This window comes from Vanellus vanellus, assembly GCF_965231255.1.
Source record: "Vanellus vanellus genome assembly, chromosome: 2".
Taxonomy (NCBI): Eukaryota; Metazoa; Chordata; class Aves; order Charadriiformes; family Charadriidae; genus Vanellus; species Vanellus vanellus.
Genome location: NC_138906.1, coordinates 58,118,616 through 58,134,491, shown reverse-complemented (window position 1 = coordinate 58,134,491; position 15,876 = coordinate 58,118,616). Strand labels below are relative to the sequence as shown.

Here is a 15,876-nt window from a genome sequence, read left to right as displayed (position 1 = left end):
CTCCCCTCAGCCTTCTCCAGGCTAAAGAGTCCCAGCTCTCTCAGCCTTTCCTCATAAGGGAGATGCTCCAAGCCCTTAATCATCTTAGTTGCCCTTCGCTGGACTCGCTCCAGCAGTTCCCTGTCCCTCTTGAACTGGGGAGCCCAAAACTGGACACAGTATTCCAGTTGTGGCCTCACCAGTGCAGAGTAGAGGGGGAGAATGACCTCCTTCGACCTACTGGCCACAATCTTCCCTATGCAGCCCAGGATTCCATTGGCCTTTTTGGCAACAAGGGCACATTGATAAGGTCATGGATAATTTACTCTCTACCAGGACCCCCAGATCCTTCTCCTCCGAGCTACTTCCCAGCAGGTCCGCCCCTAACCTATACTGGTGCCTAGCGTTCTTCCTCCCCAGGTGCAGGACCTTGCACTTGCTTTTGTTGAACCCCATTAGGTTCTTCTCTGCCCAGCTCTCCAGCCTGTCCAGGTCATGCTGGACGGCAGCGCGGCCCTCTGGGGTGTCAGCCACCCCTCCCAGTATGGTATCATCAGCAAACTTGATGAGGGGACAGAGTGTATCCTCAGCCAGGTCATTAATGAATATATTGAACAAAATTGGACCGAGTATTGACCCCTGGGGGACACCACTGGTTACAGGCCTCCAACTAGACCCTGTGCCGCTGATCACAACCCTCTGAGTTCTGTCCCGCAGCCAACTCTCAATCCACCTCACTGTCACCTCATTTGTAAACCTGCCTGCTACTCACAGAGTATCCACAAGCAGGAAAAAAAGTAAAGTAAATCACACCTCTCAAGTGCCAAGCACACTGTTTTCTGCTTTCCCAGGGCTGTGTATGATGTTAATTCTAAAATATCTAGGTTGGCAATACTACATTCAGTGGGATAAGGGCCACGTTTAGTGTCTCTCTGAGCTGTACTCCTCTCTGTATAACAAGCATATTGGGTAATATTTTACTGTGTTTTCTGCTCTGATGCTCTGGAGGCTATAAGAGTACTTGGCACGAAAATAGGATCAGACAAATTCTGAGGTTCAGTTCACAACCATAAGTCTTACACACTATAGTCCAGAAGCAGACTCCAGCACAGGAAATATCTTGAACCCTGATTCTTAGGGACTGAATACTTACTTTATTTCCTGAACACTACAAAACACATGACGCTGGATAAGAAAAATCTCTGGTCTAACCCTTCATATCATGCTAACGTACAAAAATCATGGCAGATTCTGGACAAAGATAATTTCAAGATGCACGTTCACCTCTGTCTGAACCCTACCTTTTATGAAGGATATCAATGAATGGTATTTTAATTATTTATCCATATTATGATGTCCCTTGCTTGGTAATCAAATATATGCAATACTGGGTGTCCCATAACTCAAATAATCTCCTGATGGAACATAGATTACTCAATAGCATAAATAGAAAAATTGATTTTTGTTCTGACTTTTTCCTGAGAAAGGAAAAAAAAAAAAAAAAAGTAGACTGGCAACTGGTCTCCTCTCTAAACTCCAGGGACAGGTCCTTGCTTATGGGGGCAGAATCTCTTAATCTTATTAAGTGGGGATAGAAACAACACCTACTGGCAAAAGCAATAATTACAATATTATCATCATTATTGACAATGGCAAGACGTATCAGTTTGAATCCTTATGAAAATTTACTATCTTAGAAGAGTTATCCTGTCCTCTAGCTGCCACGCTGTTTTCAAAACAATTGTCTCCCTCTAGAAAAATATATACTTACTATGACTTGTTCAGGCTTAAGTATTGTTACTCCATCATAAATAACAGCAGGCTTATTCCCCAAAATTCAAGATCTCTTGAAAAAGCTACAATACTTACCATTGCTTCCTGGTTCCACAGCATTTTCTGTGCCGATTTCTTTTGTTGGACTTTGAACTTGTGGTTCAGATTGGATATTTGGATCAGGCAATTCAGTGCCTATCTGACCATTCTGTAACCTCTGTTTCAGCAACGATACCTAAACAAAATGATTTCTGTTGTTAAAAAACCCAAGGATTCTAAGTAGACCATGTTTTCATCTTCAAAACTAGAGTGTGTTAAATAAAACTGATATCAGTAAATAGAGAAAGGAAAAAGCTGTCTTAATTCTTTTCGCATTTTTTAAAATCAGAATTATGTTTCCAATTAACAAAAATAGCGTGATTATGAGTGGAGAAACAAAGACCAACACATAAATTTTGCCAAAGCAATTTTAGGTCAAACATCTGCTAATGTTATGTTCCTGAAAACAAAGACATTACACAGGTATTTAAGTGCAGATGAAACAATAATATTTAACATGAGACAGATTTTACAAAGGTATCCTCTCCCACAAAGATGCACTTAATTTCTAGATTATCATAAATTCTCAAGAAGCTTTACAATATTGCAGCAATTATAATACAACATGGACATGCAATATAGGAAATACATAATTAAAAAAAAAGTAGGAAGAACAGTTTCAAAGTACACGTGTTGGGTAAGTCATGTTACCTGAGTTTGCAGGACACTAATAAGCTGATCTTTTTCTTCTAAGGAAGCATCAAATTCCTCTTGGAGATGTTTCTTAGCTTGTTGATCCATCTGGAGCTCCTGAGAATCAAAAATAAACGTGTCTCAAATGAAAACTGGAATGTGAATTTAAAAGGCTTGTAAAATATTATGAAATAATACCTCTTTGCAGTTGTGACCCCAGAACACAACCATAAAGTGGATATTTCTTTCACTAACAACATTCCACACAACATAATAAGAACATCTCATAATAATACCAGTATTAAAACAGCTAAAGTCTAGATTCGATGCAAAATTATCAAGGATTCTTTCTTCCTAAACATAAGTTTGTGTAGGAATCACTTCAAACCTGCTCCTGAAAACTGTTTTTCATGCACACATTCCTCCTGGAAGTTGAAGACTGCACTTCAGTAGATTCTTCATTTAGCCACCAAATTAAGTCAACGTAAAGAACAGAAATGTAAATGTCTCTTATGCTCATTCAATATGCTAGCACATTGAATGCCATTTATAGGGGCAGAAAGTCAGCCTTTTTGTTCCTCAAAAACGGCTCAAATGACAAAGCCAAAGAATGCCAAAGAACTTAACTATGTGGCTTTACATACTACTTACTTTCATTTATTTGGCTGAACACCTTTAGGAACTTGTAGACGTTGCCTAAACACATTAGTAGCATCTACATAATCTTATAAAATACTTTCTGAGGGAGGTTTCTTTCAATTACTTCCTATACTTTAGAGTTTAAATATTTTAATTTTTAAAAATAATTATTGTTCTAATAGAAAATAAATGTATTTAAAGTTAAATTAATTCACTTCTGACTGCTTATTGAGAGAATCAGAACCATACACATTTCATGCATGCACTGTAAATAACTTCCCAAACTACTTTTTTTTTTTTTAATTTATATATTTACTTCATCCATATATATATAACTTCCCAGTGATTTACCCCAGGAAACTAATGCTTCTGTGACCATTATTTTGCAAAGATCGCTTGTATAAAAGCAAGCACCACCCATAAACATGGGTTCTGTTAGCCAGGCAAAGATAGAGGATGATAGAAGCAAAAGAAAAAAAATGAAAAAGCAAACAACAGACAAAACCCAGGGCACTGGATGCTTCCTGCATCACTTTCCCCCAACTCTGAATCTTGCTTTTATGCTCTCTTACCCTCCCGACAGTGAATTCCGGCTATCATAGCTGAGCCTGATGACAGCTTTGAGAACTGCAGCTGTGGGAGCTGAGCCTGCCCAGCCACACACAGGCAGGACAGTGCTGGAAGGCATCACTGGGAAAACTGCTCTCTCTTCGCAAGTAACTGTATTCACTTTTTAACCCTGCATTGCCTTGGGTTCTCAACAGCTACTGATCACACTTCTGCCTTGTGCTTCTGAGCTTTAGAAGCAATTCCTTCCAAGCAAAGCAAAGCAGCTCAGTGCAAGAACAAGTGCCAAAGAGATTTACAGAAGCTAACCCAGAAACAGTCCTCTTCGGATCCCAAAGTCCCTTCTGATCCTTATCTGAGAGGGAGAACACTAAAGACTGCTTGAAGACTGTAGCTGAGGAACTACTTTTAACAGGAAAACACTAAGGTAAACAAAAGACACATTGATTTCCAGGAACCATTTCACACTGTCAACTTGGCCTCAAAGGAGACTTAGTTTATTCTTATATGGCCCTCTTAGAAGAGACTTGTCTGATTCAGCATATTTACGGAGAAAGTGGACTGTATGATGAATCAAAGGATTTTAAAAATTAATTTCTGGTAACAAATTATTACATCAGTGAATGAGCTATTTTGTACCATTTTAGCTTCCACAATGGAAACATACCATTTTATTTGTAATTTTTCTTTGAAGTCTGTTTTACCTAATGCTGTAACACCCGGCCCTCCAAAAAACTAATTTTAGAAGTTTTTCCATTAATAAGAAATAATTTCAGTGCTAGATTTGAAGGAAACTTTAAATCTACAAGATTTATAAGAATTAAATTAAATTCTATGCCAAATATATATAAAAATTTATAGTTATATAAATCAGAAATATATATAACATATACACATATGAATCAGCCAGACTGACAGAAGTAGTGAAAAATAAGTATGCACACGCCCAACCCTTCTGCATGATCAAAAGCTTAAACTCTAGTATATGCCTTCCAAACTTTAGCAAGTACCAATAAGCTGGAAAACTAAATCTACTGGAGCATGTGGATAAAGACTTAACATGGAATAAGCTTCTCTCATTTTGACCCTGTAGTGAACTGGAAAAAAACAAACAAAAACAAAACACTGGCAAGCCACTTCTGTGTAATGCTGTGTGTTTTCCCCTCCTATGGACTGAGAGTTTAGCTTCGGACAGGGCAACAGCCCAGGCGCAGGCTCTGGCCCACTGTCCTCAGCTGCTGGGGCAGAAGCAGCACAGATCTGAACGAAAATGTTGGCACACACAATTCACCACCTGCTTACCTGGATTACACCCCACATCACTGAAAAAGAGCGCCCCACAATTTGCCAGTGACCTCCTTTGTAACGACTGGTTGCCCAACTGGCCACACAGGGGCAGCCCCTTGCAGGTGAGCATGAGCCTTGGGTACACGGACGTCCAGATGCTCGCACTCACTGTGCCTTGCCTTCAAGGGACCGACCCTGGCTCCTGTCTGCAGGTAAGATGCCCAGCTGCCTGGAACTAGTCTGCCTTCAGGCAAAGGTGGGACCTCGGCAAGGTCTGATGGCTCTTGCAACCTCCACACGCCAGCGCTGCTGCTTGGCACAGCGCATGCCAAATCCAGCAGTGCAGACACAGAAAACCCATGGCTTTGAGCGAGCTGGTACCCAGCTCCCAAGTGAGGTAAGATCATGGACAGAGCAGCCCTCGCACACCTGTCTCCGAACCTGATGCTGCACTGGCTCTTGGGGCGGTAAAAAGGCTTCAGCTTCACATTCTGCTTCAGCAGGGTTCAATAATATGGCTTTTGTGAACTTGCTCTGCCCAATAATTTGTACATGTCTTTTAATTAAGCCCAATGTATTTATTATCAATACTAAATACATTAGAGCTTCTCCTTTTAATTTCATTATAACCCAAGGACACAATAATCATAATACAACCTACCTAATTTTATGACTGAAATCAAACTATACTGCAAATCCGTAAAAACAATGTAAATATTGTAACTGAGATCACGATGAGTGTTTCCGTAAAATTTGATCCTAAATTTTTTATTGATAGTCATTAAAATTTTTATTATAAAGTGCCTATTACTTGAGAAATACTAAAGTTAAGCAAATACAATACTAGAAGAGCAACAAATTGCACAGGGACATCTACTGCTAGGCCTAACAACACTGCAGGAACCACACACATTTCTACCTATTTCACAATGAACAGAGAAGCAGTTCAGTCAGTATAATGAACTGATGAATTGTCTTACTCTAAGACAATAAGCTGCTGAATGGGAAACGAGTCAGAGAAATACCCATATAAACAAATGAAAACAAGCAGTAAAAATCCCTACTGTGTGATAGAAAATATTTTGCAAATTGAACAAAAAAAATAATCAAAAGCTAGGCAGAGAAAGATCCTATGTATGTGTGTTATAAAGTAAATGTTCGATCGATAGAGGAAATTACCTCTCTCAGTTCTCCAATTCTGCGAAGTGCTTTATCCTGACTTTGACTCAGAATGCCCTTGAAAAAAGGAAGAATAAACATCAGGTGTATTAAATGTACCTTTTGCATAAAAGTATAAATAAATTCATAGAATTCTATTTCAGCAGAAGCATTCATGATTTGTATTTCTCTTTCAAGTCAAACTTGATGTGTAAGTATTATCATAAACTGCCAACTGCGGGTTGGCAATCTACCACCTGAATTCAGCTGATGCAATAAAAAAGGCTGGAGTACAATAGCTTAACAGTTATTTTGACAAACCAAAATTAGCTTGGCTTCCTTAGAAATCCCAGCTAAGAAAGAGTCTTTTGTTACACACACATATAGACAACGTACTGTGTAAACACACACACAACGCACTGAAAATTAAATGTGTACTTGCACTACACATTTTAAGATTCAGAAAAGCATTCAGGTAAGAGATGATGAAAAGTAATATTTACCTGTAGCTTCTTCTTCTCCCGCTGGATAACTTGATAAGCAGACACTAGCTAAAATACAAAAATCGGGTATAATGATGAGAATGCATCCGCTTATAGCTATCAAAATAATTTGCTTAGTTGAACCACTATCTGTATTTTCGAACTCTTCACTTCACTTGAGAAAGCTCTTCTGACAGAAACGTACTTACATTTTCTCAATGTTTCCTTCTTCCATTTGTAAAATATCTCCAATGTGTTAAAAAAATAAAGCCTAAAAAACCTCTAAGAACAGCCATGGTTCAACACAGGCAGTCAAAAAAACAACTATCAAAGTTACATCCCAGACAGCTACTCCACAGGGATGTACATTTGTAAGGGTACACATCCCAGAGAGCTTAAGTAAAATTAATTTCACAATGAATATGCATTAAAAATACACTTACAAGTCTAGCAAAAAAAGGTCTGTGTAATACTGAATGTTCTCATCCCATGTGCTTTGCACATACCCAGCAGACAAAGACAGACTGGAAGTGGGCAATACTTCTCATTGTAAGCTGACAAAAGGAGTCCATGAGTAACTGCACAATTTAGTTTAATTAAAAATTTGATCACAATTGCCTAAGCAGTCCAAAGCTGAAGTTGCATAATAGCACTTGGAACTAGAATATTCTGTTTTCCTTTAATTTTTCAGCAGTTTGAAAACAAATCCAAAACATGAAAACCAGAAATCTCTGAAACAAAAGATAGCTTCAAATTCTAATTTAAAATATATTAGGATTTTTCAGAAATCAAAATTACTTTTAATTTCAGTCACAATTATTTTGCACTTAAAAGAAAACCAAAACTACCATATATCCTACTTTAAATGAGAAAAAGATTTTACATCTTAAAGTCTCATTACATATTGAAACTACTTTCTTTCAAGCTCCAGCAAAACAATTTTTTGCAACTGAATTAAAGGAATTCACAAAACGAGAAAAAAAAAAAAAAAGACCTTTTTGACAGAGAAAATTAAGACTTGCTCAACAGACTAAACCAAAAAAACCCAAAACACACTAAACTAAAACAAACCTACAAACTGAAGAATTTTCATTTTGGCAACACTGTTGACATAAACTTTTTAAAAAATGTATCTTATTATAGTAGCCGGAAGAGAATGGAAAATAATGGGAGACAACAATTTCTGAAGTAATGGATGACAACTGTTTTTTCAGGCATATGCTGAATACTGTAATTGTTTTATACATGGTGTTAGGTTCCAGGGATTCTGACAGTAATAGCCAAAAGTCTGCACAGGAATTTTTGTATTTTAGGGCAGCAAACATTTAAAGAACTGTAAAAAACAGTGAAAATGGGTAGTTTTAAATGCAACACACACACATGCTAAAAAAAAAAAAAATTCCAACACCACCACTTGGAAAGCTTTACTTTTCCCAACAATTTGGAAAATAAGTAGCAAAACTACTTATATCATTGGTTTTCACTAAAATAGCAAAAGAAATAGTCCTTGAATGAATTCCTTCCAGGGAAATACCTAGAAATGATGGGGAGTAGAACTTACTTATTGAAAACAAAATGCTTGCCCATTGCACGTACGTGGAATATACATTGTGTACTTCAAGAACAAGTTTCAGAAGAAAAGTAAATCTGCTGTCATGCAAGTACAAGCCATGCTCACCTCTGTACTGAACTCCATCACCTACTACAGGCTTTCAGCAGAAACCATCATAGGCCTACTTTGTGTGAGGAACTACTAATTAAAGTCTATTGCTGACAACGTGAAATTATTTACAAACAAGAGAAGAAAACGATTTCCACATTTTATTACCAGAAAAACATTTGGCTATCTAGGCCAAAAAATAACTAGACTTAGAATAATAACGTAACATCCATGTTAGCTGTAAGTTGATCCTTTTGCTCCAAACAGGAAAACAAAACGATTATCTACTACTGCAGTATCTGTGAGTCCCATCTTTTTCACCTCTCTGCCCAGGTAAGTTAGTAACAACATCACCTACCTCTGAGTATTTTCCCCTATAGTTGCCCAAACTGCGCTCCATTCTGCGCAGTCGCTGCAGCAACTGCTCTTTGCTGAGACTGTCCATATTTCCCAGAGGCTCTTCTGTTTCACTTTCAATGTCAGAAGGTGGATCAAAGGCGGGACTGGCTGTGTCCAAGTCCAGTCGATTCAATGAGTCTCTTGAAGAAGTTCGTACCAGGGACTCCTTAGAAGAAGAGCGGAACAGGGACTCTTTTACTGGGCTTCGAAACAAAGACTCCATGGAGGGAACTCGGAGCTGAAGCCTCTGGGCAAAAGACTGAGTGTCACTCAGCTGCAAAAATTCAAAGCAAATAATTACTTCTACACTACTTTTAGGCAGAAAGACACACTAAAGCCCAGGAAATCGAGACCTGACCTGGGCAAAAGGAATGACTTCTGCCTAACACGTGCATGACACCAGATAGGTACCACTCCCTTAGAAGAATCATCTCCTCGTGCAGAAAAACCAAGCATGCAACTACCACACGTGGGCAATTTCAGACAGCAACTAAATCCAATAAACTACAGCTCTGATTTAAACTTCTGAAATAATGTATTTCTGTGTAACCCCTTGAAAAAGTGAAGAATATGTAACTAAAATAAGCAGTTGCATTTACTGTTGTCCCAAATTTTTAAAAAAAGATTGTGACTCACTTCTTGATGTATTAAACAGAAGACTGTCTTTATTTCAAAGACACAAAGATATTTTCCTATGATTAAGAGAACAAATGTATTGTAAAAGTCCTTGTAAGATAGTTAGTTCTAGCATGCTGTTGTCTTTTATTTTATTTTAAATGGCTTTAAGATTTTTACATAAAATGCTATTATTGATTGATGGAGCAAAAGTAATTATGATGTTCTGAAACAAAAGGTTCTGTGCTACGGTACTGTATACTGCTGGTGCTACAGATGCGATTTGAAAGCATTACTACATGATGTTGCCCTCACAATCAAATGCGGGGACAGATGTGCTAGAGGCCACTGCTAATCCCACTCCTGCAAGCTAAACTTTTTCTGAGACATGCTGAAGAATGACCTCCACCTTTATCACTAGTGACAACTTTTTAAGCATATCGATTGTTTTCCATCAGCTAGAAATTAGCTTTCTAGCCACACGATATGCCCTCAACTTTTTAAAGCGAGGTTAACGCTCCATATCCCGCGCTGGCTCTGTCTGTGAGCAATGAGACACACCTCAAAGATGCGGTCAGATCCTGTTAACCTGTCCCTACAAAAAAAAAAGCTCCACGCATCAGTTGCAACACTTAATCCCAGCTAATGGGATTATACACAAACAAAACACCCTGGTGTCCTGACAGGCAAGTACTTGTCATCCCTACTCCTGCATAAAGATACATACTGGGCACTTAAACCAACATAACACAAAGACAACACAGCACTGAAGGTGGAAACAACCCCCCCCCAGACCCTCCCCATACCTGCGGGGAGGCTGGTCCACTTCCATTGTTTTCCGGGGATCTGGGAAGTGGTTGTTTAGCTAAGTTCTACAAGAGGAAAAACAACTGTTAGAATAGACGAGGAGGACTGTAATTCACCGATTCCTACAAATAGCATCTGTGCTTTTTCCTTGCCGGTGTTTTTAGTACTTTCTTTTGCATATTTATTAAGATGTCTTCATGCAAACAAGCTAGTTTGTTAAATTCAAAACAGATTGCTGCAATATACAGAACTACAAAGCAGCTATGTGTGCATGGATTAGTACGAGACATCTGCAAACGCTGACATCTCCAATTAAATTATTCATAATGATTGTTTATGTAACATTTATGCACAAATCAAAGAAACACCAAAAAGACAAAATGATAGCAGGAAAAATCTAATTGATTACCAGTGTTGTTTACAGCCAACATGAGTAACAGTAGAATCACACTGTCTTTCTCTGTTTAAGTACATTTGGGGGAGTGGGGGGGTGGTGGAGGAAACTACCTGGAGAAAAAGTACTGGTAATAGGCTGTTTCAGACTCCAAACAAGCACAGGAAGAAAATTAGACTTTCAGAAAAAACACCCTGTGCAGAATTTCATTTGTACATTCATCTGCACTCCCAAACAAAGAAAAACAAACCAACCAACCATCCAAAAAACCAAAACCAATACAACAGAAAACAATAATGGTGGGTGGGTGCATTTGGTTTTTGGCGGGTTGGGTTTAGTTTGTGGTTTTTGGTTGGTTTTTTTTTTGTTTGTTTGTTTGGTTTTTTTTTTTTTTTTTAAAGAGAGACAGAGTTCAGATATTTTTGTTCCTAGTCTGTCTATCCTGCTTTTCCTATGTCCTGTGTTCAGGGGTTTTCTAACCTGTACAAATCCAGATGGTTTTCTGGTGTTTAAACCATGTCAAATTGAAGTAGCAGAATATGCTAGAAACCATCTTGGATATGATTTTTTTCCAAGAGATGCAAAACACTGAGATATACCAAACAAAGTACAAGGAATTCAGCTAAAAGCAGTGTGATTTTTAATTTTTAATCAAGATGTACCCTGACAGTTATATGCAAGCTGTAAAATCTAAGGTGTGCGTACAACTAAAATATCAATCATAATCATCCACGTATCTGCTACGTGATTATATCCACAGCTTCTACTCTGTGCAGATACGCAGATAAGCACACAAACAAATGTTGAAGAGGAATGATTCAGTGTAAAAGGGCTTTGGAAAGGTTTAACATGGAGCTAACTTAAAGAAGTACAAAAACACTGCAGAAGAAAGAAATCCAGATGGTTAATGAAGCCAGAGAAATGTGCAGTCACCCAGATTCAGACAAACCGAAACGAGCAATAACCAGCCATACAGAAAAATCTCTTTGGATTTGGAAATTGCGCTTCACCTGGCTTGAACAAAATCTGCATTCTGGTTCAGAGCACTATCCTGTTGCAGTGGATTTATTCCTAGTGGATTAAGAGCTCTTACTGGGTTTTAAACTAAAGCACTCCTACATTTTATTCTCAGCTCCATCACCTGTTCTTTTTCACCTCCTAACTGGGAAGTTAATAGTAAGGGTAATACAAATGAAAATTTATCTTCTGCATTGTGATTTACAAAGCATCTACCATGCTAGTACTGGACTGACAACAGAGGAAGACAACCTCTTTACAAACTAACTAGAAACACTTCTTTCAAAAATTATATATTCTGATACCCATAAAAAGAACTGAAGGAAACTGTGGAGGGTTTGTACATCTAATTCATAAGAATAATTTAATAATACTTAAGATCAATTTTGAAACACAAGATTAAGTAGATTTATTAAACCTAATAAGGTGTTTATGAATATAAAAACTATGGATGCTGTTCTTTTCTGTGAAGATCCTCAAAAAGTTGCCATTTAAGGACCTATGAAGATCCTTAAAAATGCCATTTTGAAACTAAATGAAGCCACTTTTAAAATTTTCCTACTAATTGTGCTGTCATCTTTGTATTCAATCTGTGTGAACAAAAGTAGAACCTGTATTCAGGATTAGACTTTCTATTAGCATAAAGCATAAAAAGGATACACTGGTAATCTTTTATATAAAAACTGGACCACCATAGGTATCTAGCTACGGCAATTCTAAGTCACTGTGCTGTAGGGCAAAGGGTCACATTCTGGTGTCCGCACAGTGAAAGGTAAGCATGAATGGAAGTTGCTATATATAAGTACGGATTCAAGAGGCTTTGAAGAGCTTAAAAGCCCGAGACTTTCATAAGCCTCAAGAGATGTTGCAGCAAAACTAGAATCACAAAGCACAGGCTGGCACTTTGAAAGTCTTGAAACCAGCAGAGTTAGTTACATCAGGGTTTCCGAAGACCAACAGAAGAAGTCTTTCTCCACGAACCCACAGAACATACACAACTGTATCTCTATGCCAAGGGAGCTATAATTACAATCTCTAATAAAAAGGTTGCTTTTTGTTATTAAGATGTTGAAACCAGAGCTCAGTTTCAACTGGAGCACATTAGGGTGTTTTAGTGACACCTGTGCTTCCTTACTTCCCTATTTCTGAAATGCAAACTAATCTATCTTATTTATTTCTCAAAAGTATACATAGATTCGTAAGCCTAAAGACCGAAAACTTAAATGTCTGCATTTAAAAACATTTTACTGTTCTTCCTCCTTCTCAGGTATTCCAAAAATCAAGTAAATTATGGAGGAAGGAAGAAGAGCTTAGTACACATTTTCTTCCCTCATTTTCTTTTAATTTTGCTTTAAAAAAACCTCTCTGTCCAAGAATATTTGAACTGTTTCTTCATGCAACAAAACCCATGCATCTTAGTTAGTAGTGAGTTTATACTAACTTCATCTATGTCAAAATTACAGTCACTTCACATTTGTGTGTGTTGATGCAACTTTCCTGCTCCTGCATGTTTAGCTTACATAGGTTTCCCAAATGTATAAAATTGTTTTTTAAATTTATGTTCGTATATAATCGGCCCTCCTCTTCACTATAAATGTTTATATGATTGTCTTCTCCCTCCAATTCTTACTGTGAGGATACAGCTCTAGAGCTTTCGAAAACTCCCTCAACAAACTCAGTTTTACAGGTAACATATTATTAATACATATTGGTAACACACTAATGATAACTCTTACATTATAATTATTCGCTATGTATGCAGTCTTGTATATAAATATGCAAGTCAGTGATTCCTGCCACTAAAGTATATACTAAAAGACAATATAAAGATAACATTTGAGCATTCACAGAAATACAGTTTTCAAAATGCAACTGGACTAGGGATATTCTGTAATGTAGGGAAAAACAGCCCACAACTGTTAACTGCTATAAGTGTAGAAAACCTTAATTAAATTTGCAGTGAAACTTTAAATAGTGATCACTGGACCTGGAACGTGGTCAAAATACCTAGAATGGAAAAAATAACAATCTAGTAACTATTTCAAAACTAGATTTCAGCACAGTCTGAATATCCTCTTTGCTCCCCATCAAAAAGTTCAATCTTGAGAACACCGTGACTGAGCTAGTAATGAATCTGTGCTCTAAGGGCACGCTTTAAACAAGCATAACCCTTTACAACAAAACAAGACTTTCCACAGACCACCTTTTTAATCACTGTTTCAGTCGAGTCTTGCTTAGCTTGAGAGACAAGCACAACACAACATAGTGTGTTGTGCTATGTCCATCTGCTTATCAAATTTCTATCCTGCTACAGCTTTCAGTGACTTGTCATTTTCAGCCTCTGCATGAGCAGCAAAAAAAGCACTTGCTAAACTGGAAAAGCAAGATAACCATGAAGTACAAGGGTGAACTGGGACTCTGAAAACCACTGTTTGGATCACTATGGACTCGGGAAGGCCATGCCTCTTGAAGCATGTGAAATATGCCATCCTAGTCCTGTGACAATAATGAGAAGAATACAGTTTTGTACATGCATATGTTAAAAAGTAGAAGGCTGCTTTTCCTCCCTGTGGCTGCTTCTTTTTCTCCATTCCTTCTCTTCTCACTGACCTTCTCCCACTTGTATACTGTGAAAACAACATTTCCAAGCAAAGAAACATGCATTTTAAATAAAATCTAATTATTAAAAGACTATTTATCCTCACAATAGTAGCTGCCAGGGTACCAACTAAAAGTAGCTGAATTCCAGTGTCTATGTGAGATAATTATTTCCTGCTACCATTAGTAGTAAATGACATTGTGAAGCTTTCGCTGTACACAGCAAAAAGCATGTAATTTTTAGTGAAAAACAATCTCAATGTTTATCATATCCACTCATCTTGAAATACATAGACATACATAAAAATGAAGACTTTCAATGGTATTAATGAATTCTAAGCCACAAACATACAAACACGTGCCACAATTGTTTAAAAGTTGTGTAGAGTATGGTTACCTGTATAACAGAAAACGTGTTAATTTTTTTTATGCTACAATAAATTCACACCATACAGCACACCAGCCAGGAGCTATCAGGTACTACCTCCGTGAAATTTAGTGCAGGGTTAGCGACAGGGTAGTTAAGATAGATGCCTTTGTGAGAACAAGCCACAAGCAACACTAGGATTGCCTTCTAGTACAGTACTCTCCTCCCCCTGCTAAAAGCATCACTAAGAGGGGTGGGAGGACTCACCACACCGTCACTCTGTGGCTTAGGTTGTTTGGTGGCATCCAAAGCAAAGATAGTATACTCAGAGAGAAAAGCAGGTTCTGCTATCATCCCGGCTAGCAGCTGTCATTCAATGCAAAAAGCAGGAAAACGAAAATAAATCAAGTAGTAAGGTCAAGAACATTGCACGATTTTACTCAGTTTTTCCACACTATTAAAAGCATCATAATTATGAGACAACAGCTATTGATAAAGGCAGGACATAACCAGAAAATATGCATTAGATCATTTCAGAACAGCCAAAATACAGTTTTGATCATTCAGAAGTAAAGAAACACACAATTAAAAAAAAAGATTTTTTAATTTTAGTTTAGTCAAAGGTAAAGACAATGTTTCAGGCACTGATATTGTTGTTTTTGTTTTTGTTTTTTTTTTTTTTTTTAAACTTCTGTGGATCACTTATCTTCAAATACCACTGAGCCTTCTCTGCTCTATTATGTGCAAAAAACTAGTTATTCTAAAAATTCCATCAGTATTTCAGTTGTAAACAATATAAATTTCATGGTTTTGACTATTTATCTTTTAATGCTCTTGTACACTAGACTTGTAACTAAATTAAAAAAAATAACTCCTTACAAATTTTTTTTTCAAACTACTGGCAGACTATTTTGTAGAACCACCACAAGTTGAATTAACCATTTTAGCAAGTCAGTATCAAAGAAGAGATTTAATTTCCTAGAGACAAAAAATATGAAGAGAAAGAGACTGGAATTTGAATTCAAACTACATATACATCTAATGTAATGCAATCTAATGCTGTTAGGATGCTATAACAGATTTAAAAAAAAAAATAATATATTCTTCTCATCATTTTTCTTACACACATAATTTCAAGGTTCAACTTTATTACAGCCAGAGATTTCAGAACTGTGCTTTCTGATGACTGAACCAAAACACGATTATGGTTTTTCTTTCTCATTATTCCAAAACAATTTTATTTCAAGTTACTAAATAGTATTTTTAGGAATCAAATCTATTACAATGTAAGTTAGAGTTGGATTTTTTTTTTTGGTGACTGTTACACTGACTCGGGTGCTCCAGTAGATGAATTATATAAATTCAAATTGAGAGAGGAAAAATATTTTCATGTGTATTTTCA

At 37.2% G+C, this 15,876-nt stretch overlaps 1 protein-coding gene across 5 annotated transcripts in view; it reads right to left on the bottom strand.

The window, feature by feature from the left end:
- GOLGA4 (golgin A4) overlaps nucleotides 1-15,876 on the bottom strand; it is a 69,371-nt gene that overhangs the window by 38,354 nt on the left and 15,141 nt on the right. For 3 of the 5 annotated variants that reach the window (XM_082479343.1, XM_082479345.1, XM_082479344.1), the window contains exons 3-9: nucleotides 14,742-14,840; nucleotides 10,098-10,163; nucleotides 8,636-8,950; nucleotides 6,639-6,686; nucleotides 6,157-6,213; nucleotides 2,503-2,601; nucleotides 1,849-1,987 (exon numbers count right to left, since the gene is read on the bottom strand). In XM_082479343.1, coding sequence (XP_082335469.1) covers nucleotides 1,849-1,987; nucleotides 2,503-2,601; nucleotides 6,157-6,213; nucleotides 6,639-6,686; nucleotides 8,636-8,950; nucleotides 10,098-10,163; nucleotides 14,742-14,840 — 823 coding nt within the window. The remainder of the gene's footprint in view (nucleotides 1-1,848; nucleotides 1,988-2,502; nucleotides 2,602-6,156; nucleotides 6,214-6,638; nucleotides 6,687-8,635; nucleotides 8,951-10,097; nucleotides 10,164-14,741; nucleotides 14,841-15,876) is intronic. The other 2 variants (XM_082479346.1, XM_082479347.1) reach the window with 2 other exon arrangements.